The 25,182-nt window shown below is 38.5% G+C and overlaps 4 protein-coding genes across 12 annotated transcripts in view; 1 reads left to right on the forward strand and 3 right to left on the reverse strand.

Moving 5' to 3' along the window:
• Positions 1 to 25,182, reverse strand: part of LOC113113621 (protocadherin gamma-A11-like) — a 164,064-nt gene that overhangs the window by 131,952 nt on the left and 6,930 nt on the right. Inside the window, exons 1-2 of one of the 5 annotated variants that reach the window (XM_026279982.1) lie at positions 22,873 to 24,118; positions 17,779 to 19,095 (exon numbers count right to left, since the gene is read on the reverse strand). The exons of 2 other annotated variants lie outside the window; for them this stretch is intronic. In XM_026279982.1, coding sequence (XP_026135767.1) covers positions 17,779 to 19,095; positions 22,873 to 23,931 — 2,376 coding nt within the window. In that variant the 5' untranslated portion in view covers positions 23,932 to 24,118. Of the gene's footprint in view, positions 1 to 17,778; positions 20,309 to 21,555; positions 24,119 to 25,182 lie in introns of those variants that run through there. 2 more of the 5 variants (XM_026279978.1, XM_026279977.1) reach the window with 2 other exon arrangements.
• LOC113113627 (protocadherin beta-16-like) lies at positions 1,194 to 12,847 on the reverse strand. The gene is made up of 2 exons (XM_026279987.1): positions 11,345 to 12,847; positions 1,194 to 2,877 (listed from the first exon to the last, which is right to left on the reverse strand). Exons 1-2 carry the CDS (start codon positions 12,196 to 12,198, stop codon positions 1,326 to 1,328), a joined length of 2,406 nt encoding a protein of 801 aa, XP_026135772.1. The 5' UTR covers positions 12,199 to 12,847; the 3' UTR covers positions 1,194 to 1,325.
• Positions 3,071 to 5,994, forward strand: LOC113113634 (uncharacterized). 4 transcript variants are annotated; one of them, XM_026279994.1, is made up of 5 exons: positions 3,071 to 3,133; positions 3,971 to 4,400; positions 4,583 to 4,697; positions 5,023 to 5,309; positions 5,494 to 5,994. In XM_026279994.1, exons 2-5 carry the CDS (start codon positions 4,233 to 4,235, stop codon positions 5,623 to 5,625), a joined length of 702 nt encoding a protein of 233 aa, XP_026135779.1. In that variant the 5' UTR covers positions 3,071 to 3,133; positions 3,971 to 4,232; the 3' UTR covers positions 5,626 to 5,994. The 4 variants fall into 4 exon arrangements, with proteins under 4 accessions (XP_026135779.1, XP_026135780.1, XP_026135781.1 ...); XM_026279995.1 differs by lacking the exon at positions 3,071 to 3,133 and having other exon boundaries at positions 3,820 to 4,400; positions 5,023 to 5,183; XM_026279996.1 differs by lacking the exon at positions 3,071 to 3,133 and having other exon boundaries at positions 3,821 to 4,241.
• On the reverse strand, positions 8,982 to 17,076 carry LOC113113629 (protocadherin beta-15-like). 2 transcript variants are annotated; one of them, XR_003293613.1, is made up of 3 exons: positions 11,082 to 11,146; positions 10,003 to 10,097; positions 8,982 to 9,425 (listed from the first exon to the last, which is right to left on the reverse strand). XR_003293613.1 is itself a non-coding variant. In XM_026279989.1 (3 exons), exons 1-2 carry the CDS (start codon positions 16,018 to 16,020, stop codon positions 10,089 to 10,091), a joined length of 2,385 nt encoding a protein of 794 aa, XP_026135774.1. In that variant the 5' UTR covers positions 16,021 to 17,076; the 3' UTR covers positions 8,982 to 9,425; positions 10,003 to 10,088. The 2 variants fall into 2 exon arrangements, 1 of the variants encoding a protein (XP_026135774.1); XM_026279989.1 differs by lacking the exon at positions 11,082 to 11,146 and adding an exon at positions 13,645 to 17,076.

The raw sequence follows: 25,182 nt of genomic DNA on the forward strand, positions 1-25,182 counted from the left end.
AATTAATGTGTCAGACAAACAATAAATAAATAATTGAACATTGAAACTGTAGTTATCGAAGTGTAAATGAATACAACGCTGAACAGAAACATCAGAAAACAAATATTAATTTCACAAAAAAAAAAAAAAAAAAAAGTAACGAAGAGAAAAAAGATGCTACTATTATATTCTAATCTGACAAAATGTTAAATGCCAGGAATATAAAATGCTGAAAATGTAAATTATTTGCAAAAATAAAGACATTTGAAATAACGGATGATAAAAAGATATACAAGCTTACATATCACTGAACAAATAATGGTCTGCTCACATATCAACTGGAAAGGAAACCTCACTTATTAATTGATAAAAAAAAAAAAAAAAAAAAAAAAAAAAAAACACTTCTGCTCTCAGTGAGTTAGCATATGCGTTGGTGTCATTTTTAACAAAATATGTAAATAACAATACTCCAGAAAAGAAAATCCTGAGTTCAATGAATGCACATCTGGATTTACAGTGGTGGCCACAATAGTAGAACACTAGTATTGAAAATAGTTTGAACTCAGTTATTTATATATTTTGCTTTAGTGAGTTGGCTGAAAATATCAGTTTACATTTCCAAACATTCCTTTTGTCATTAATTACAATAATCCAGTGAGATTTTTGTTTACATAAGGGGTCTGACAACAGCCAGTGCTCCACACAGAGATCTGATCTCAGCCTCATCCAGTCTGTCTAGAATGACAAGAGGAAACAGAATAAATTGAGAACTGTGGCAATGTCTCCAAGATGCATCAAGAAACTTGCAAAGCTACCTGAAAAACAATGCACAAGTGAACCGAAGGTTGCAAAGGATGGTCACACCAAATTTTAATTTAATTTAGTTAAAAGTTAATTGATAAAAACAAATATTTCTGACATTATTTTTGACAGCATCCTAGTTTTACAGCATTTTTTACACAAATGCCTAAAACTTTTAACAGTACTGTAGCTTTGCAGGTTTCTTTAAACATCTTGGAAATGCTGCCACAGTTCTTCTGGATTTAGTCTGTCTCAGTTTGTTCTGTTTCTTCATGTCATTCGAGACAGACTGGATGAGGCTGAGATTAGAACTCTGTGTGGAGCACTAGCTGTTGTCAGACTCCTTGTGCAAAATAAAAATCTCACTGGATTATTACAATTAATGTCAAAATGAATGTTTGGAAGTGTAAAATGTGTATTTCCTACTGACAATACAGCAAAAGATGGAAATGACTGATGTATTTTTTATTTTTTATTTATTTATTTATTTTTTAGCTGGTGAGAATAATGTTTTAATAATTTTGTCCAGCAGTGTAAATCCATGCCTAATAAAAAGGAATACATTCAAAATAAATTAATATTAATCTTACCTCATTTGATTGTGCATCAAGTCCTTCAAGATCATATAAAGCTGTCTTTTTCAAAGTCAGGTCAGTGGTCAGTGTATCCTCATTATAAGATCTGACGAACTTGAAGTCACTAGTGCGCGAGCCCGTGGTCAGGTATGCGTCATAATTGTAAGTGCTGCGGAGAGTTCCCGCGCCCTCCACATCTGCGTAATTTGGAGGAAGATACGCGCTGGGAATGGCTACAGCTCCATCAAACAACAGTCTGGGCTTTCTCTTGCGACGAAACCTCACGGCCAGGATGATGATGATGAAGGTCAGAAAGAAAGTGGAGACGGACACCAGCGCGATGATCAAATAAAACGTCAGCTTGGAGCTGCTCTCGTCACGAGACATGTCTTTCAGTTCTGGAACTTCAGCCAAGTTATCTGATATAAGTAAATACAATGCGCACGTGGCTGAGAGAGAGGGCTGTCCGTTATCTCTCACGGACACAATGAGGTTCTGTTTCATGCTGTCAGATTCAGAAATGTCCCGCTGCGTCCTGATCTCTCCGCTGTGGACACCGATAGTGAAAAGTCCCGGATCTGTGGCTTTAATAATGTGATACGAGAGCCAAGCGTTCTGGCCAGAATCCGCGTCCACGGCGATCACCTTGGAGACCAGGGAGCGCGCCTGAGCAGCTTTGGGTACCATCTCGGTCATGAAGGAGTTTCCTTCCGGAGAGGGGTATAATATCTGAGGGGAGTTGTCATTCTCATCCGTTATGAAGACACTCACGGTCACGTTACTGCTCAGAGGAGGAGAACCGTTGTCTCTGGCCAACACGAGCATTTTGAAACTTTTCAGCTGTTCGTAATCAAACGACCTCAAGGCATGAATGACCCCGGTGTCTCCGTTAATGGATAGAAAGGAGGACACCGGTGAGCCACTGAGATCAGAGGACAACAGAGAATAAACTACAGTGCCATTCTGTCTCCAGTCCGGGTCTGTAGCTGATACTGAACAAATAGAGGAGCCAGGTTTATTATTTTCTTGCACATGAGCTCTGTAACTCTGCTCCTGAAATACAGGTGGATTATCATTCACGTCAGCTACAGTCAGTTGAATATTCTTAGTGGAAGATAAAGGCGGAGAGCCCTCATCAGTAGCAGTAATTGTAATATTATAATCAGAGAGCAGCTCTCGGTCTAATTCACCTGTGGTCACCAGAGAATAATATTTCTTAATTGAAGGTACGAGTTTAAATGGGACGTTTTGCTGAATGGAGCAGCGCACCTGTCCGTTATTCTCAGAGTCTCTGTCCTGCACATTAATGATGCCAACCTCTGTACCGGGTAACACATTCTCGGGAACAGGACTGCTAAGGGAATTAATCACTATTATAGGGGCGTTATCATTGATATCTATAACATCTATTATTACTGTACAATGGCTGGCTAGTCCCTGACCATCTTTAGCTTGAATCGGCAGTTCTATTGAACTCTCCTCCTCAAAATCCACGTGTCCCTTTAGTTTAATCTCTCCAGACCACCCGATTCGAACGTTATCACTCGATTGAATGGGGCGTTATCAGCAGTTATCAGCCCATAGAAATGGGCCAGGAGGGGCCTCCTGCGCCTACTAGTAGGCTCAGAAGGCCGTGATCATCCATCCAAATGGTTGATCACCCACAAATATACAAGAGAAGACTCCAGATCCAATCCCAGAATTCCTGCTCACCGGTAATCGGAAGTCTACTGGACGAATGCGGGAACGTTGCGATATTTCCTGCTTAATATTTTCAGGTAAGACTATTACAATTATAAAAATGAGCATTTAAACTGTAATGGAAAACAATACATACACTCGTATTGCGTGTCATGATTGTTGATATGAGATAACCGTATTGCGATGTATCTGCAAACGTTATCGCTAGACAATATTACGTTATTAGCCTGTCGTTACGTTAACGTTGCATGCTTTATTATGTGAGCATTAATGTTGCTAATATGAGTGTGTATTTACGCCTGAAGCTAATGGGGGAATTAAGTTTTGAGTTAAACTGTCAAAATGACTTTTTACACTCTTACAGGCTATTGTGTATGCTCGATAACGCCTCACTGAAGCCAGATCATTGGACTAATGTAACCCATATTGACTTGAGAGAAATATTAAACACAAGACGTATTTTACGACTGTTTGGAAACCTTGGGATCTTGACTAGAGTGTAAAATAAAGTTCTGTGGGTTTGAACCAAGCTTGGCTGGATTTGATCCTATATCAGGAGGCTTTGGATCTGTCTTTCTATCTATATACCTACTCAAAAAAATAAAGGGAATACTTAACAACACAATATAACCCACAAGTGTTCCCTTTATTTTTTTTTTAGCAGTTTATATATATAGCTAGCTAGCTGTGTATCTATTTATATAATCTATCTAGCTCTATGTGTATTTATCTATCTATCTATCTATCTTGCAATTTATATATCTAGCTAGCTGTATCTAACTATCGCACCAAATATCCCTCATCTGACTGCATCCCATTTTCACTCATGTGTTTCTGTCTTTTAGGCTGTGATAAGAAGTACGGTACGGGTTGCACTTTGCTTTATGTAATAATTGTCAAATATTTGATTTCAGATATGGGAAAAGCACTTAAGATGACCCCACGTTTCAGGAACGTTAAAATTAAGTTGGTGAGGAGGTCTATGGTGGGCCCTGCAAGTTTTCTTACCTCAGTCAAGGTCTTCCCCAGCCCAGCTACAAACAGACCCACCCTTCAGACCCTCCTATTACATCTCAACCTGCTGAACCTGATGATGTGACACCGAGCTGTTCTGAGAGCGCATACAGTAAGGCAAAGAAGAGAGAGCTTCATGCCTGGGATGCAGTCAAGGATGAGATGCTTAAGGTGACGTTTGAATGTTCAGCATCAGTCACTACCCAGTGTGCTGTCTGCCGAGAACATGCTGATTATAGGTGCATTGAGTGCAGCTCCACTGCAGTGTTCTGTGAGGTTTGCCTGAAGAGGATTCACAGAAATTTACTGCATCTTCCTGAAAAGTGGAATGTAAGAACAATAGCATACAGTCTTACATTGCTATTGCTATACTTGCATACAGACAGCAAACTCACAGTAATGTCAACAGATTCATTAGATACTTCAAATTGTTTTAGCACTATGCAGTATCAACTGTTAGTGTCACAAGTTTGTTGTTTTAAAAACATTAGAGCTATCCATCTTTCTTACAGAATGTTTACTATGAGCCATCCTCCCTGGGGTTATTCTTATATTTACCTGAAGCCCATGGCGCCCATGGCACCCATGTTGTGTACACAAAGGACATGAAGATCATTGTCAGCACAGGTTTGTCATTTTACCTGATACAAAATCTTAATGTATTTAATTTTATTGACAGGTTAAGGAATTCAATCCTATTACATGTGGAGTAATGATTTCCTTTAAGGAATTAATCAAATTTGTGATGCAATAAAAAAAAAAAAAGTCATGATGGTTATAGTTTATATACTATCATGATAGGTAAAAATGTATAGCCTGAATCCACTGTAAGTCGCTTTGGATAAAAGCGTCTGCTAAATGCATACATTTAATTTAATTTATACTGATATGGTAGTCTCTATAGTACTACTAGGTTATGTTTTTATGTTATTTTCCTCTTTATATTTGGCAGGACGGCTCTGCACCGTTACAGTCAACATGTGTGCGTGTGAACCAGAAACCTGTACTCTGCTGAGATATGGGCTCCGGCCAGCAACAGCCACAAGCCCCAGACAGACAGCCTTCTCCATCCCTCTGCTAGAGCTTTCTGTTTCTCTGTCACTGGAGTGTCAGGTTTCTCTTGAGGGTTTTTCGCAACACCCCATATCCCATTTTAGGCATCACCACTTCCGACAAAGAAGTTTGGTTGATATTTGCCCACAATTAAATGATGGAACAATATGCCCAGCATGTCCAAAGGTTGGTTATAATTCCAGCGTGGTTCTTGTTTGATTAAATTAATGGCATAGAAATAAAATCTGAATTAATATCAAACTTAAAAGTTAATTTGTGTATGTAGTATTGTAATAGAATAGTAATAGTATAAATGTATAAACCTGGTGCGGGTACAAAACCAGTGTTACTGTAAGTGTTTGTTTTCCAGGCGGATGGAGATATGATTGTCACATTGGATGCCAACTTTGGCCTTGTGAGGAATCAAAGCTCTGGGACAAGTGCGGTTGATCCATTACACGGAACCCGCGTGTTTAGAGGAATACCTGCTATCACATCTTGACAGCTCAAAGCCTCGAGGTGAAAACTTGTGAAAAAAGATCACTATTCCTCTCATAAATCTATGTTTTCCTTAAATATTTAGGACTGCAGTAAGCTGCTCTCATTCAAGGTATTATAATATAATATAATATAATTACTTTACTGCGTTACTTGTGCAGACATGTTGTTTTACTAGGTCTGATCTATTTTAAAGCTTAGGCACTGTATTTAAGCATACATATACACCACTAGTCTGTCTGTATGAGTACAAAATTAAAAAATAAACTGTCTATAATTGTTACTGTACAAGCACAGTAAAATATTTATATAAAAAATATTGCACTACTGTTATTTTGCATAGAATACATTGTTCAACAATATTTTTGCACACTCATCCAACTGCATTTATTACCACTGTTCTCAAGTTCCTGCTCTTCATAATGTTTATATAATCCTTCATTGCTCTGTTCATAATGTACATACAATCCCTACATTGCATTCATATTTATATTCTGTATATACTCTGATCAATATTGTATATGGCAACTCCACTGTACATTCTGTATATCATAGCTTTACTTACTCTGCACTTTTATGTATATAAAACACTATATTCTTGCACTTCTGGTTAGATGCTAACTGCATTTCATTAGCTCTGTACTTGTACTCTGCATAATGACAATAAAGTTGAATCTAATCTAATCTAAAAAAAAAAAATGTGTTTACCATAATGTAATATGTTATTTACTGTAATGTACAAATGTGTGGGAGGTGTTTTGTTTTTTGTGAGCTCACCATCAAAATCCCCTTCGACTGAGTTGAAATGAAAATAAATTATTGGATCTTGAATCCTCTGAAGCAACTATGAGTTTGTAAAAACATAAAATAAAAGGGAACATAGAGGTTTATTGACTCTACGAGTTACAGCCATGTTTTCAGCCATGGTGCTCTGCACTTATTCACAGCACATTTAAAGTCAATGAAAAGTAATTTACTTAATAAATAACATACAATGAATTTACAATCATAATCCGTATGTGACAGTGTGCCACATTCAGTAGGTTCCTACATAACTGTTATTGGCTTGAAATTCTCCAGATCCAAGCCTATGTAATTTAACACATTTTTTCTCTTCTTCCCATTGGCTGTTTTCGTTTTATTTTCACTTTCTTCTTTCATTGAATGTATATTACATTTAGTTTGTTCGTTGTTCGTTGCCATGGTTGTTACGCTGCTATCGCTGAAACCACGTGGCTTGTATAACGTACTTCCGCCCAAAAGTATTTTATTCACAAGACACTTTTTTTTTAAATGATGAATTCAACATTTGTCCACGAAAAAACAACAACAAACAGATAACTCAACAATAAGATATGTTAATATAACTTTTGCACATTTCTCCTTCGATTCAGAGAAATACATTTTTGGTAGCAGAAGGTTACGGAAGTGCATTGTGTTGTGGGCGGGGTTTGCGCGTTCTACATTTCGGCTAAAAAGTCTTAAATAAACAAATATATTTAGATTTTCTTAACGTAAATCATCTAGATGCAGCGTAATTAATAGATTGGTTGTACTAGATATTTGATATATTCAGTAGATATATCTTTTTACAACCCTAATTTCCAACCCTAATTCGCAAACCAGATACTACAACTGCAGTGCTTGATTTGTATCAAGCTGCACTGAGTAGCTATAGGGAATTGTAGTTTTTTAAAAAATCGTGTATTTCTTAGAATTGGATATTGCAAATAGTGAGTTGAGAGTACAGTTTGGAGTTTAGGCGGATTGTAAACATATCTATGTAAACAGATTTTAAATGTCTAACTTTTAAATGGGTTCAAATTACTTTTAACCCGATTTGACAATATCCAGAGCTGTTGACTATATTTACATCATAAATGAGGACAAGAGCTCTCTATAACAGTTAGTCCCATGTGTGTAGCCCTTTTTATTGCTTTATTATAAGCCTTCAAATATGCACCAAGGTGATGTTTCAAAGGTCAGTATTTCAAAACAGGAGCTATGTAGAATCTTCATACTTACATATGTTACTCTCTGGGTCAAGACCTTTCAAACAATGTATATGGTTTAGCTCTACGACAAAGTTTTAATTTTCTCATTTCACATGCACAAGCCATCTCGGGTGTAGTTTCAGAGAGCTATTTGAAGGCTCAATAGCCATAGCCTATATAAAAAGAAGCTATTTGCTTGTTTGTTTGTTTCTGACTTTGTAAACAGATTTATGAACCCACAACATGACAAATACCCTGTCCGCACACACACACACACACACACACACACACAGAGAGACTCATTTTGCATTTCTGTTTGGTTCCCATGTGGCAAATCTAATTATGGGATGATTCCCCCAAAAATGAAAATTCTGTCATCATTTACTCACCCTCATGTCATTCCAAACCTGAATGAGTTGCTTTCTTATGTTGAACATAAAAAAGATAATTTGAAGAATGCTGGTAATGGCTGGTAAAAGTTAAAGTTTTTACAAGGTTTCTGAGCAGAAGATCATTAAATGTTTTCTCAGTCCATGTTACCAAAACTCATGTGTCATTTAAAAAGCATGTTTGAAAGCATGTCAATTAATTTCTTTGCATTCATCTAGATGCAATGTAATTAATAGTTTGGCTATACTAGATATTTTATATGTTCAGTAAATATATAATTTTACAACCCTAATTTGCAAACCAGATAAACTAATCAGATTTTAAATGTATAATTAATTATATATAATAAACATAATTGTGACCGACAGCACTTTGAATTAAATGTAGTCTACCCACGGCAGACAACTGCAAACAAAAGTGGAACACACCAGTCCTCCCTCACATAAACTGACAATAAACTTTATTTATCTGAATCCAAGGAGAAACAATTGATATCCTTAACACAGATAAAATGATACCCTTCACATTTTCTCTTAAATGTTTATCATTAAAATAAAAGCGTAACAGTAATTGTGAAGAAAATACTTCAGAGTGGAAGTAAGCAATGCCATAGAAACCATTTAAATTTAAAATAAATAAATTGTAGTGTTCAGCTGTATACCAAAGTTTCTACAAGTACCAGTAACCATCTTTTCAATATATTTTTTTGCCAAGCATCTCCTACTGACAGCAAAACTGTGAAAAATATAAAGTTATGTGAAGCATCTAATCATAACATGAAATCATACTCTGACCCACTGTTGTGAATATTAAGGTGAGGTCCTTGCTAAAACCCAGCCCTACTGAACCAATGATGAAACAGGTGTGTATATATATATATATGTATATATATATATATATATATATATATATATATATATATATATATATATATATATATATATATATATATAAATAAAAAACCATGTAGACTCAATTCAGTACAATATAACTTTATTGTTCCCCACATAAGTCCTGTATAAAGGAGAACACATTGATGGTGCCAACAAACAACAATAATAAATAAAAATGGGGTGAATGAAAATAACAAAAAGATCACAATTTTCTTCTTACGTGTGAAGTGTGGTCATTACAATAAATTTGCAGCATATGTATGTATTGTGTGTGTGTGTTTGTATGGATGGGTTGGGGGCCGTCAACACAGTAAAAACAACTCAAACAAGTAACAAGATACATCTTCAGGGTGTTAGCATGGTGTCTTGACACTGGCAGTGTACGCACTTGTTCTTTTTAAAGCCACATGCTGTGTGTGACCATGATTGGCACACTGTGCACTGAGACCATGAATGCCACTTCTTTCTTGCATTCTTCTTCTTATCATAAAAATGGATGCGGCAGACACAGCACAAATTGCCTCCATCTACCAAAGGAAAAACACAAATATTTTGAAAGTCAAGCCAGTTAGTTTAAATCATACTCATCACTATATTTAAAGCAACATCTCAAAGGCAGCTTGTTCATTTTTAACTGTTGCCAAAGGAATATGTGGGTATTGTACATCAATTCATCTCAGATCTTTAGGAAAACTCTGGGTTTTTCGTTTCAGAAATGGATGTAAATCAAACCTGAAACAGAGGGGTAACTACATTTTAATTTAACAAATCTCATGACCACTTTTTTCTTCAGCTGCTTCAAGTTTGATATGGTGGTATGAGTCTTTGACAATTTCTTCAATGTGAGAATATTTGATGTTGATAGCCTTGTAAACAAAAATCAGCTGGAATACTTTTTTGTAACGAACTCATTTGAAATTATGATAAAAACTAGAGATAAACAATCCAGTTGTCTAACACAATGTTCTGCACACACCACAATTGCTGTTGATCATCCTTCCATCTAATACTTTAAGAATACCACTAATGCTTAGCAAATGAATCCTGTTTCCAAACCTCTAACTTCAGCTTCTTTAAGTGCATTGTAATTCGGGCATCCCTCACCTCATGTGCCCTCAGTGCTGCTGCCTCTTGAATGTATTTTTTCTTTGCATCTTCCCCCAATGTGGCGCACCTGCCCTTAATATCATTCATTGTGCCTGAAGAAAAAATAGATGCACAGAAAACTTAACGCATTAGTCAGCATCTCCTTTTAAAGTAAATTCATACAACGACAATCAGTACTTGGGTTGTGAAAACCATTTATCTGTAACAACTCTGTAAAAACAAGATAACGTGTAAAGTAGATGCCCTGATGATTCTTTTCAATACACTCAGCATTCTTAAACTGATGAATGCAATTTGTGTGAGTGAAGTACTTCCCAAATACTATCATGAAAATCTGTTTCATGACGCTTCATGTATATATATATATATATAGATAGATAGATAGATAAATTATATAAATATATACACAGCTAGCAAGCTTTAGAGAGAGTGAGAGAGAAAGAGAGAGACAGACAGATAGACACAGACAGACAGCTAAATATATATATATATATATATATATATATATATATAGATAGATAGATAGATAAATATATAAATTATATAAATATATACACAGCTAGCTAGCTAGTATAGAGAGAAACAGAGAGACAGACAGACAGACAGACAGACAGACAGATAGATAGATAGATCCAAACCCACAGAACTTTATTTTACACTCTAGTCAAGATCCCAAGGTTTCCAAACAGCCGTAAAATACGTCTTGTGTTTAATATTTCTCTCAAGTCGATATGGGTTATATTAGTCCAATGATCTGGCTTCAGTGAGGCGTTATCGAGCATACACAATAGCCTGTAAGAGTGTAAAAAGTCATTTTGACAGTTTAACTAGAAACTAAATTCCCCCATTAGCTTCAGACGTAAATACACACTCATATTAGCAACGTTAATGCTCACATAAAGCATCCAACGTTAACATAACAACACGCTAATAACGTAATATGATCTAGCGATAACGTTTGCAGACACATCGCAATACGGTTATCTCATGTCAACAATAATGACACGCAATACGAGTGTATGTATTGTTTTCCATTACAGTTTAAATGCTCAGTTTTATCATTTTAATAGTCTTACCTGAAAATATTAAGCAGGAAATATCGCAACGTTCCCGCATTCGTCCAGTAGACTTCCGATTACCGGTGAGCAGGAATTCTGGGATTGGATCTGGAGTCTTCTCTTGTATATTTGTGGGTGATCAACCATTTGGATGGATGATCACGGCCTTCTGAGCCTACTAGTAGGCGCAGGAGGCCCCTCCTGGCCCATTTCTATGGGCTGATAACTGCTGATAACGCCCCATTCAATCGAGTGATAACGTTCGAATCGGGTGTCCAGACACTGTATCAAGAAAAAACAATTGCCGGACAATCTCGGATAAATGACTAAATGCATATGTCACTTCTCCATTTTGTCCCTCGTCAGCATCAGTAGCACTCACTGTCACCACTACAGTATCTAGAGGGGAATTTTCAGGCAAACTGACTTTATAGACGGCCTGACTAAAGACTGGAGCATTATCATTAGCATCCAGCACAGTGACGTGTATGGCTACAGTACCTGATCTCGGTGGAGTCCCGCCGTCTACCGCAGTGAGAATTAATGTTACCTCTTTCTGCTGCTCACGATCCAACTCTTTATTCAGCACGAGCTCGCCATATTTTCTTCCATTTTCCCTGGTTAGTACATTAAGAATAAAGTGTTCACTATCTTGAAGCGTATATGATTGCACATAATTCCGACCAATATCGGCATCATGAGCCTCATCTAATAAGTAACGAGATCCTTTGTCTGCAGATTCTTGTATTTCGAATTTAACGACACTATCTGTGAACTGTGGTGAATTATCATTTATGTCTTCAATATTTAGAAGGAAGCGATGAAGTTCTAGAGGGCTTTCAAGGACAAGCTCCTGGTTTATGACACATGAAGCTTTCTTTCCACAAAGCCCCTCTCTGTCGATTCTCTCCGCCACGATCAGTTCTCCAGTATTCAGATTAATGTCGCAGTATCGTTTTCTGTTACCTTCAGTATCAATTCGAGCCTTACGAGATGATAGGCTGTTCACATCGAGTCCGAGATCCTTTGCTATATTTCCAATCACAGATCCGCGTTTCATCTCCTCTGGAAAAGAATAGCTCACGTCTCCATTAACGGTGTGCGCCATCAGCACGAAGAACAAAAGGCCAAACATCTCGCAAGCAACGCGGAACCTTTGGAATTCTTCAGATATTAAGCATTAATTAAGCCCAACAACAAAACGACAAATGTAAAATCAAAATAAGACAAATCGAAAGGAGTACACCATAAGACGATCAGTCACTTTCGACGATTTTCTACAACGAGAACAGCTTGAAGCCATGTGTATGACATCATGAACTGGGCGGAAAATGTGTGTTAAAGACACACATTGTTTCGCAGGTAAACAGCGACACTATGAGTTAAAATAAGAAACTGCATTACGTTCTTGTCCGATAGAATTGAATGCCATCACACACACAAAGGATATTCTTAGCAAATAATTTTATTGTTATGCAACTGTGTAGCAAAACTAAAGCCAGCAGCAACATCCTTTTAAAAGATTAATTCACCCAGTAATTAAATTTTCTTGTCATTTACGCACCCTTATGTCGTCCCAAACCTCTTTAAGTTTCTGTCTTATGCTGAACACAAGAGAAGATATTTTGAAGAATTGTTAAGTGCCAAACAGTTGTTGATCCTTACTGACTTGCATAGGCAAATAAATATCACGGTAATCAATGGGGTCCTTCAGCTGTTTGATTACCAGCATTCTTTAAAATATATTCTATCATGTTTTACATTAGAAAGAAAATCATACAGGTTTGGAACGACATGAGGGTGTGTAAATGATGACAAAAAAAAAAAAAGGGTGAACTATTAAAGTGCGAGAGATAAAGAAGACTTCACTATGTCTGGTATTAATATCAAACAAACAAACAAATATAGAGGGATAGAGAGCTATACATACAAAATACACAAAACCAATAGTAAATAGCAGTGCAGAACCATGGACAGCAATACGGGAAACCTGTGCTATGTTATTTCCTATCAGATTAAAAACAAGTTTAAAAGATTTAGCTCAAGGGAACGTTACTAACATATGAACTTAATTCTCGTTCTAAAGTAACTGCATAGAAAAATGACAAAGACACAAGTAAAACCATTTAAATAGCAATGTCTTATCACAGACAATCACAAATTGAAGACTCTATAAGGACACCCATACTGATGACTGACATGTTTCTGCTAAGGCATTCGTCAACGGAATGAGACGGAAGTCCCTGAAATCATTTAAAGACGACTAACAAACTACTTTTACAGCTTGACTTCAAAAGAAGTCAAAACAAGTGGCAAAAAAGAACTACCGCATTAATGACCAGATGAAGGGTAAAAAAATTCACTTATACCATCAATATGTTGTAACTACAAACTGACCCTATTCACGTGTCTACAATCAAGCATTTGACAGAGCCATGTAAACCCCTAATAAATAAATAAATAAATAAATAAATAAATAAATAAATAAAGCTTGCTAAAGAAATCAGTTAGATGAAAACACAAATATTAAAAAAAAAAAAAAATCCACCCAATTATTTTTAAAGAAATATTCAAGTCCTACCTGAAACGAAGCGCTAATTTCCGCATCGAGTCCTTCAAGATCATCCACAGCGGATTGAGTCTTTTTCAGAGTCAGGTCAGCAGTCAGTGTGCCCTCATTATAAGATCTGACGAACTTGAAGTCACTAGTGCGCGAGCCCGTGGTCAGGTATGCGTCATAATTGTAAGTGCTGCGGAGAGTTCCCGCGCCCTCCACATCTGCGTAATTTGGAGGCAGATACGCGCTGGGAATGGCTACAGCTCCATCAAACAACAGTCTGGGTTTTCTCCTGCGACAAAACCTCACGGCCAGGATGATGATGATGAAGGTCAGGAAGAAAGTGGAAACGGACACCAGCGCGATGATCAAATAAAACGTCAGTTTGGAGCTGCTCTCGTCACGAGACATGTCTTTCAGTTCTGGAACTTCAGCCAAGTTATCTGATATAAGTAAATACAATGCGCACGTGGCTGAGAGAGAGGACTGTCCGTTATCTCTCACGGACACAATGAGGTTCTGTTTCATGTTGTCAGATTCAGAAATGTCCCGCTGCGTCCTGATCTCTCCGCTGTGGACACCGATAGTGAAAAGTCCCGGATCTGTGGCTTTAATAATGTGATACGAGAGCCAAGCGTTCTGGCCAGAATCCGCGTCCACGGCGATCACCTTGGAGACCAGGGAGCGCGCCTGCGCAGCTTTGGGTACCATCTCGGTCATGAAGGAGTTTCCTTCCGGAGAGGGGTATAATATCTGAGGGGAGTTGTCATTCTCATCCGTTATGAAGACACTCACGGTCACGTTACTGCTCAGAGGAGGAGAACCGTTGTCTCTGGCTAACACGAGCACTTTGAAACTTTTCAGTTGTTCGTAATCAAACGACCTCACGGCATGAATGACCCCGGTGTCTCCGTTAATGGATAGAAAGGAGGACACCGGTGCGCCACTGAGATCAGAGGACAACAGAGAATAAACTACAGTGCCATTCTGTCTCCAGTCCGGGTCTGTAGCTGATACTGAACAAATAGAGGAGCCAGGTTTGTTATTTTCTTGCACATGAGCTCTGTAACTCTGCTCCTGAAATACAGGTGGATTATCATTCACGTCAGCTACAGTCAGGTGAATATTCTTAGTGGAAGATAAAGGCGGAGAGCCCTCATCAGTAGCAGTAATTGTAATATTATAATCAGAGAGCAGCTCTCGGTCTAATTCACCTGTGGTCACCAAAGAATAGTAATTTTTGATTGAAGGCACGAGTTTAAATGGGACGTTTTGCTGAATGGAGCAGCGCACCTGTCCGTTATTCTCAGAGTCTCTGTCCTGCACATTAATGATGCCAACCTCTGTACCGGGTAACGCATTCTCAGGAACAGGGATTTTGAGAGATTTGATCATAATTATAGGGACATTGTCGTTGATATCAACAACATCAATAACCACAGCAGAATAACTGGCTAAACCTTGGCCATCTTTAGCTTGAATTGGCAGTTCAATTGAGCTTTCTTCCTCATAATCAAGGAGACCTGTTAGTTTAATTTCACCAGACAATGAATCCAGCGAAAATGTTTTCATATGGGTTTCAGGCAGATGTCCAAATTCATATATCACTTCTCCATTATGTCCTTCGTCAATATCGGTTGCAATTACTGTCACCACTACAGTATCTAGAGGAGAATTTTCAGGCAGACTGACTTTATAGACGGCCTGACTAAAGACTGGAGCATTATCATTAGCATCCAGCACAGTGACGTGTATTGCTACAGTACCTGATCTCGGTGGAGTCCCGCCGTCTACCGCAGTGAGAATTAATGTTACCTCTTTCTGCTGCTCACGATCCAACTCTTTATTAAGCATGAGTTCGCCATATTTTCTTCCATTTTCCCGAGTAACTACGTTTAAAATAAAGTGGTCATTGTTTTGAAGTATATATGTTTGCACCGAATTCACACCAATATCCGCATCATGGGCCTCATCTAATAAGTAACGAGATCCTTTGACTGCAGATTCCCTCATTTCGAGATTGATTAAAGTTTGTTTGAATAAAGGTGAATTATCATTTATATCTTGAATATTAAGAATAAAGCGATGCAGCTCCAAAGGATTTTCCAACACGAGCTCCTGTTTCATAACGCATGAAGCTTTCTTTCCACAAAGCCCCTCTCTGTCGATTCTCTCCGCTACGATCAGTTCTCCAGTGTTCAAATTAATGTCACAGTATCGTTTTCTGTTTCCTTCCGTGTCAGTGCGAGCATTACCAGTTGAAAGTCTGTTCACATCGAGACCGAGATCTTTTGCTATATTTCCAATCACAGATCCGCGTTTCATCTCCTCTGGAAAAGAATAGCTCACGTCTCCATTAGCGGTGTGCGCCATCAGCACGAAGAACAAAAGACCAAACATCTCAGCAGCAGCGCGTAAGATTTTATGTCTCTCTATGTAAATGAACGAAACAACTATTCGAAGGTTAACCACATGTAAAGGACAGATGACAGTACAAAATCTAGTTCATGTTCGGTATAAGAAGACAAAAGAGCAAGGCACCGCTCACCATTGACGATTTTTACAGCCAGCTATGTCAGTCTTGAATATGACATCATGAACAGGGTGGAGAGAAACAGTAATGCCATGGTCAACGGTTGCACTGGTGAACAGCGACACTAAGAGTTCAATTATGAAACTGCATAAACTCATGCCTCTCATATGCAAAACATGGATATAATACTAACAATGCATAGGCTTATAAAATGACATATCTGTAGTTTCATACATACTTTTAGGATGTTACAAGGGAAGAAGATAAAAATTCACATTTACAAGATACTTCGTAGTCTGCCCATGGCATGAAAAAAAAAATCTTACATGACAGACAATAAGTTAAAATGCATCAATGCTTACCTCCAACGTATGGTATGACATTTTTAAATCTAAATCACGAAATCCAGTTCACAAGACATGTGTGACCATGTGACAGTCTTTACAGATAAACAGATATAATATGCTCCAGCCTCTGTAGCATTAAATACTATAGTTAGCTATAGAACAGTGTTTATATCTCCAACCAGACGCTCTAAGAATTAACCAAATATTTATTTGTATGCTTACGTTATAATTATAAGACATCATTAAATGAAAAAAACAAAACAAAACAAAACAAAACAGCTTGACTGGTATAGCCTACAGGAGTTTAATAACAGAACTGAAATGTTTCAAAGTGGAAAATATCACATTTCAAATTTAACAAAGAAGTAAATAAAATATAATTTGCATGCTGATGCACACCTTGCACCACGAATGCTTGGAGAAATGTACTAAGTGCCAAACCACAAATGTCCAACAAAGTTCAACAACACTGCACTGCATGATCCGTCAATCTTTAAGTGCCATGGAAGGGATGATCTCAATGGTAAATAATTCACAGACTATTTTCTGATTTCATAAATAAATAATGCTCGAGCGGTTAATGAAACAGGGGTTACACAGGACAAAAAAAAAAAAAAATTAAAAAACTAATGCTAAAAAAAGGGGACATAAACATTATCTCAATATTAATAGCATTTCGAAAATAAGAAACATAATACAGATTACATTTCTTATGTAGGACCAACAATCCACAGAACAGTACATCCCAGTGCAGCACCATGGACAGCAACAGGGTAAACCTAAGCTGCCATTACCAATATGTCTTAAAAAGAGTTTTAAAAGATTTCGCTGGCCAAAATATTATTGGTTTCTGGATTTAATTTACTGAATTGGTTAACTTCACATAAGTGATGCATCGATAAGCGAAACTACATAAATACACCACAATCAATTACAAACGGCAGAAACTAGAAAGACACACAAATTGATGTTAGAAAAACAATTAAGGATGATCCAGTAAAGGGAATTAGTTTATCTGAAGGCAGATTTCGATAACTGTGCAAGCTCAGCAAAAAAAAAAAAAAAAAAAAAAAATCGTGAAAGATAACAACTAACAATTGCTCCAAAATGACCATACACATCAAGAAATAAATGATAAAAATACCAAAGTAGGACTACTTTTAGATTACAAATTGGCCCTTAAATGTTAATTGTATAAAATAGTAAATTTAGTACATAACCACATTTGATGTAACTTACATTATGGTATACTTTTTAAAAAGTGATTTTTAGTCTTACCTGAAACGAATCTTTCATTTCCGCATCGAGTCCTTCAAGATCATCCACAGCGGACTGAGTGTTTTTCAGAGTCAGGTCAGCGGTCAGTGTATCCTCATTATAAGATCTGACGAACTTGAAGTCACTAGTGCGCGAGCCCGTGGTCAGGTATGCGTCATAATTGTAAGTGCTGCGGAGAGTTCCCGCGCCCTCCACATCTGCGTAATTTGGAGGCAGATACGCGCTGGGAATGGCTACAGCTCCATCAAACAACAGTCTGGGCTTTCTCCTGCGACAAAACCTCACGGCCAGGATGATGATGATGAAGGTCAGGAAGAAAGTGGAGACGGACACCAGCGCGATGATCAAATAAAACGTCAGTTTGGAGCTGCTCTCGTCACGAGACATGTCTTTCAGTTCTGGAACTTCAGCCAAGTTATCTGATATAAGTAAATACAATGCGCACGTGGCTGAGAGAGAGGACTGTCCGTTATCTCTCACGGACACAATGAGGTTCTGTTTCATGTTGTCAGATTCAGAAATGTCCCGCTGTGTCCTGATCTCTCCGCTGTGGACACCGATAGTGAAAAGTCCCGGGTCTGTCGCTTTAATAATGTGATACGAGAGCCACGCGTTCTGGCCAGAATCCGCGTCCACGGCGATCACCTTGGAGACCAGGGAGCGCGCCTGCGCAGCTTTGGGTACCATCTCGGTCATGAAGGAGTTTCCTTCCGGCGAGGGGTATAATATCTGAGGGGAGTTGTCATTCTCATCCGTTATGAAGACACTCACGGTCACGTTACTGCTCAGAGGAGGAGAACCGTTGTCTCTGGCCATCACGAGCACTTTGAAACTTTTCAGCTGTTCGTAATCAAACGACCTCACGGCATGAATGACCCCGGTGTCTCCGTTAATGGATAGAAAGGAGGACACCGGTGCGCCACTGAGATCAGAGGACAACAGAGAATAAACTACAGTGCCATTCTGTCTCCAGTCCGGGTCTGTAGCTGATACTGAACAAATAGAGGAGCCAGGTTTATTATTTTCTTGCACATGAGCTCTGTAACTCTGCTCCTGAAATACAGGTGGATTATCATTCACGTCAGCTACAGTCAGGTGAATATTCTTAGTGGAAGATAAAGGCGGAGAGCCCTCATCAGTAGCAGTAATTGTAATATTATAATCAGAGAGCAGCTCTCGGTCTAATTCACCTGTGGTCACCAGAGAATAATATTTCTTAATTGAAGGCACGAGTTTAAATGGGACGTTTTGCTGAATGGAGCAGCGCACCTGTCCGTTATTCTCAGAGTCTCTGTCCTGCACATTAATGATGCCAACCTCTGTACCGGGTAAGACATTCTCGGGAACAGGACTGCTAAGGGAATTAATCGCTATTATAGGGGCGTTATCATTGATATCTATAACATCTATTATTACTGTGCAATGGCTGGCTAGTCCCTGACCATCTTTAGCTTGAATCGGCAGTTCTATTGAACTCTCCTCCTCAAAATCCACGAGTCCCTTTAGTTTAATCTCTCCAGACACTGTATCAAGAAAAAACAATTGCCGGACAATCTCGGATAAATGACTAAATGCATATGTCACTTCTCCATTTTGTCCCTCGTCAGCATCAGTAGCACTCACTGTCACCACTACAGTATCTAGAGGGGAATTTTCAGGCAAACTGACTTTATAGACGGCCTGACTAAAGACTGGAGCATTATCATTAGCATCCAGCACAGTGACGTGTATGGCTACAGTACTTGATCTCGGTGGAGTCCCGCCGTCTACCGCAGTGAGAATTAATGTTACCTCTTTCTGCTGCTCACGATCCAACTCTTTATTCAGCACGAGCTCGCCATATTTTCTTCCATTTTCCCTGGTTAGTACATTAAGAATAAAATGTTCACTATCTTGAAGCGTATATGATTGCACATAATTCCGACCAATATCGGCATCATGAGCCTCATCTAATAAGTAACGAGATCCTTTGTCTGCTGATTCTCGTATTTCGAATTTAACGACACTATCTGTGAACTGTGGTGAATTATCATTTATGTCTTCAATATTTAGAAGGAAGCGATGAAGTTCTAGAGGGCTTTCAAGGACAAGCTCCTGGTTTATGACACATGTAGCTTTCTTTCCACAAAGCCCCTCTCTGTCGATTCTCTCCGCCACGATCAGCTCTCCAGTGTTCAAATTAATGTCGCAGTATCGTTTTCTGTTACCTTCAGTATCGATTCGAGCCTTACGAGATGACAGTCTGTTCACATCGAGTCCGAGATCCTTTGCTATATTTCCAATCACAGATCCGCGTTTCATCTCCTCTGGAAAAGAATAGCTCACGTCTCCATTAACGGTGTGCGCCATCAGCACGAAGAACAAAAGGCCAAACATCTCGCAAGCAACGCGGAACCTTTGGAATTCTTCAGATATTAAGCATTAATTAAGCCCAACAACAAAACGACAAATGTAAAATCAAAATAAGACAAATCGAAAGGAGTGCACCGTTAGACGATCAGTCACTTTCGACGATTTTCTACAACGAAAAGAGCTTGAAGCCATGTGTATGACATCATGCACTGGGCGGAAAATGTGTGTTAAAGAAACACATTGTTTCGCAGGTAAACAGCGACACTATGAGTTAATATAAGAAACTGCATTACGTTCTTATCCGATAGAATTGAATGCCATCACACACAAAGGACATACTTAGCAAATAATTTTATTGTTATGCAACTGTGTAGCAAAACTAAAGCCAGCTGCAACATCCTCTTAAAATATTAATTCACCCAGTAATGAAAGTTTCTTGTCATTTACGCACCCTTATGTCGTCCCAAACCTGTATAAGTTTCTGTCTTATGCTGAACACAAGAGAAGATATTTTGAAGAAATTTTAAGTGCCAAACAGTTGTTGATCCTTACTGACTTGCATAGGCAAAGAAATATCACGGTAATCAATGGGGTCCATCAACTCTTTGATTACCAGCATTCTTTAAAATATATTCTATCATGTTTTACATGAGAAAGAAAATCATACAGGTTTGGAACGACATGAGGGTGTGTAAATGATGACAAAAAAAAAAAAGGGTGAACTATTAAAGTGCGAGAGATAAAGAAGACTTCACTATGTCTGGTATTAATATCAAACAAACAAACAAATATAGAGGGATAGAGAGCTATACATACAAAATACACAAAACCAATAGTAAATAGCAGTGCAGAACCATGGACAGCAATACGGGAAACCTGTGCTATGTTATTTCCTATCAGATTAAAAACAAGTTTAAAAGATTTAGCTCAAGGGAATGTTACTAACATATGAACTTAATTCTCGTTCTAAAGTAACTGCATAGAAAAATGACAAAGATACACAAATACACAATCACAAATTGAAGACTCTATAAGGACACCCATACTGATGACTGACATGATTCTGCTAAGGCATTCGTCAACGGAATGAGACGGAAGTCCCTGAAATCATTTAAAGACGACTAACAAACTACTTTTACAGCTTGACTTCAAAAGAAGTCAAAACAAGTGGCAAAAAAGAACTACCGCATTCATGACCAGATGAAGGGTAAAAAAATTCACTTATACCATCAATATGTTGTAACTACAAACTGACCCTATTCACGTGTCTACAATCAAGCATTTGACAGAGCCATGTAAACCCCTAATAAATAAATAAATAAGTAAAGCTTGCTAAAGAAATCAGTTAGATGAAAACACAAATATTAAATGTAAAAAAAAAAAAAAATCCACCCAATTATTTTTAAAGAAATATTCAAGTCCTACCTGAAACGAATCTCTCATTTCCGCATCGAGTCCTTCAAGATCATCCACAGCGGATTGAATCTTTTTCAGAGTCAGGTCAGCGGTCAGTGTATCCTCATTATAAGATCGGACGAACTTGAAGTCACTAGTGCGCGAGCCCGTGGTCAGGTATGCGTCATAATTGTAAGTGCTGCGGAGAGTTCCCGCGCCCTCCACATCTGCGTAATTTGGAGGCAGATACGCGCTGGGAATGGCTACAGCTCCATCAAACAACAGTCTGGGCTTTCTCCTGCGACAAAACCTCACGGCCAGGATGATGATGATGAAGGTCAGGAAGAAAGTGGAGACGGACACCAGCGCGATGATCAAATAAAACGTCAGTTTGGAGCTGCTCTCGTCACGAGACATGTCTTTCAGTTCTGGAACTTCAGCCAAGTTATCTGATATAAGTAAATACAATGCGCACGTGGCTGAGAGAGAGGACTGTCCGTTATCTCTCACGGACACAATGAGGTTCTGTTTCATGTTGTCAGATTCAGAAATGTCCCGCTGCGTCCGGATCTCTCCGCTGTGGACACCGATAGTGAATAGTCCCGGATCTGTCGCTTTAATAATGGGATACGAGAGCCACGCGTTCTGGCCAGAATCCGCGTCCACGGCGATCACCTTGGAGACCAGGGAGCGCGCCTGCGCAGCTTTGGGTACCATCTCGGTCATGAAGGAGTTTCCTTCCGGAGAGGGGTATAATATCTGAGGGGAGTTGTCATTCTCATCCGTTATGAAGACACTCACGGTCACGTTACTGCTCAGAGGAGGAGACCCGTTGTCTCTGGCTAACACGAGCACTTTGAAACTTTTCAGCTGTTCGTAATCAAACGACCTCACGGCATGAATGACCCCGGTGTCTCCGTTAATGGATAGAAAGGAGGACACCGGTGCGCCACTGAGATCAGAGGACAACAGAGAATAAACTACAGTGCCATTCTGTCTCCAGTCCGGGTCTGTAGCTGATACTGAACAAATAGATGAGCCAGGTTTATTATTTTCTTGCACATGAGCTCTGTAACTCTGCTCCTGAAATACAGGTGGATTATCATTCACGTCAGCTACAGTCAGGTGAATATTCTTAGTGGAAGATAAAGGCGGAGAGCCCTCATCAGTAGCAGTAATTGTAATATTATAATCAGAGAGCAGCTCTCGGTCTAATTCACCTGTGGTCACCAAAGAATAGTAATTTTTGATTGAAGGTACGAGTTTAAATGGGACGTTTTGCTGAATGGAGCAGCGCACCTGTCCGTTATTCTCAGAGTCTCTGTCCTGCACATTAATGACGCCAACCTCTGTACCGGGTAACGCATTCTCAGGAACAGGGATTTTGAGAGATTTGATCATAATTATAGGGACATTGTCGTTGATATCAACAACATCAATAACCACAGCAGAATAACTGGCTAAACCTTGGCCATCTTTAGCTTGAATTGGCAGTTCAATTGAGCTTTCTTCCTCATAATCAAGGAGACCTGTTAGTTTAATTTCACCAGACAATGAATCCAGCGAAAATGTTTTCATGTGGGTTTCAGGCAGATGTCCAAATTCATATATCACTTCTCCATTATGTCCCTCGTCAGCATCAGTAGCGCTCACTGTCACCACTACAGTATCTAGAGGAGAATTTTCAGGCAGACTGACTTTATAGACGGCCTGACTAAAGACTGGAGCATTATCATTAGCATCCAGCACAGTGACGTGTATGGCTACAGTACCTGATCTCGGTGGAGTCCCGCCGTCTACCGCAGTGAGAATTAATGTTACCTCTTTCTGCTGCTCACGATCCAACTCTTTATTAAGCATGAGTTCGCCATATTTTCTTCCATTTTCCCGAGTAACTACGTTTAAAATAAAGTGGTCATTGTTTTGAAGTATATATGTTTGCACCGAATTCACACCAATATCCGCATCATGGGCCTCATCTAATAAGTAACGAGATCCTTTGACTGCAGATTCGCTCATTTCGAGATTGATTAAAGTTTGTTTGAATAAAGGTGAATTATCATTTATATCTTGAATATTAAGAATAAAGCGATGCAGCTCCAAAGGATTTTCCAACACGAGCTCCTGTTTCATAACGCATGAAGCTTTCTTTCCACAAAGCCCCTCTCTGTCGATTCTCTCCGCTACGATCAGTTCTCCAGTGTTCAGATTAATGTCACAGTATCGTTTTCTGTTTCCTTCCGTGTCAATGCGAGCATTACCAGATGAAAGTCTGTTCACATCGAGTCCGAGATCCTTTGCTATATTTCCAATCACAGATCCTCGTTTCATCTCCTCTGGAAAAGAATAGCTCACGTCTCCATTAGCGTTGTGCGCCATCAGCACGAAGAACAAAAGACCAAACATCTCAGCAGCAGCGCGTAAGATTTTATGTCTCTCTATGTAAATGAACGAAACAACTATTCGAAGGTTAACCACATGTAAAGGACAGATGACAGTACAAAATCTAGTTCATGTTCGGTATAATAAGACAAAAGAGCAAGGCACCGCTCACCATTGACGATTTTTACAGCCAGCTATGTCAGTCTTGAATATGACATCATGAACAGGGTGGAGAGAAACAGTAATGCCATGGTCAACGGTTGCACTGGTGAACAGCGACACTAAGAGTTCAATTATGAAACTGCATAAACTCATGCCTCTCATATGCAAAACATGGATATACTACTAACAATGCATAGGCTTATAAAATTACATATCTGTAGTTTCATACATACTTTCAGGATGTTACAAGGGAAGAAGATAAAAATTCACATTTACAAGATACTTCGTAGTCTGCCCATGGCATGAAAAAAAATCTTACATGACAGACAATAAGTTAAAATGCATCAATGCTTACCTCCAACATATGGTATGACATCTTTAAATCTATATCGCGAAATCCAGTTCACAAGACATGTGTGACCATGTGACAGTCTTTACAGATAAACAGATATAATATGCTCCAGCCTCTGTAGCATTAAATATTATAGTTAGCTATAGAACAGTGTTTATATCTCCAACCAGACGCTCTAAGAATTAACCAAATATTTATTTGTATGCTTACGTAGTAACTAGTAAGAGCTCATTAAATAATAATAATAATAATAAAAAAAAACACACACATTGACTGGTATAGCCTACAGGAGTTTAATAAGAGACCTGAAATTTTTCAAAGTGGAAAATATCACATATTTCAAATTTAACAAAGAAGTAAATAAAATATAATTTGCATGCTGATGCACACCTTGCACCACGAATGCTTGGAGAAATGTACAAAGTGCCAAACCACAAATGTCCAACAAAGTTCAACAACACTGCACTGCATGATCCGTCAATCTTTAAGTGCCATGGAAGAGATGATCTCAATGGTAAATAATTCACAGACTATTTTCTGATTTCATAAATAAATAATGATCAAGCGGTTAATGAAACAGGGGTTACACAGGACAAAAATAAAAATAAAAATAACCCAGAGGGACAAAAACATGATCTCAATATTAATAGCATTTCGAAAATAAGAAACAATACAGATTACATTTCTTATGTAGGACCAACAATCCACAGAACAGTACATCCCAGTGCAGCACCATGGACAGCAACAGGGTAAACCTAAGC

This window comes from Carassius auratus, chromosome 14 (genome assembly GCF_003368295.1).
Source record: "Carassius auratus strain Wakin chromosome 14, ASM336829v1, whole genome shotgun sequence".
NCBI classification, from domain to species: domain Eukaryota; kingdom Metazoa; phylum Chordata; class Actinopteri; order Cypriniformes; family Cyprinidae; genus Carassius; species Carassius auratus.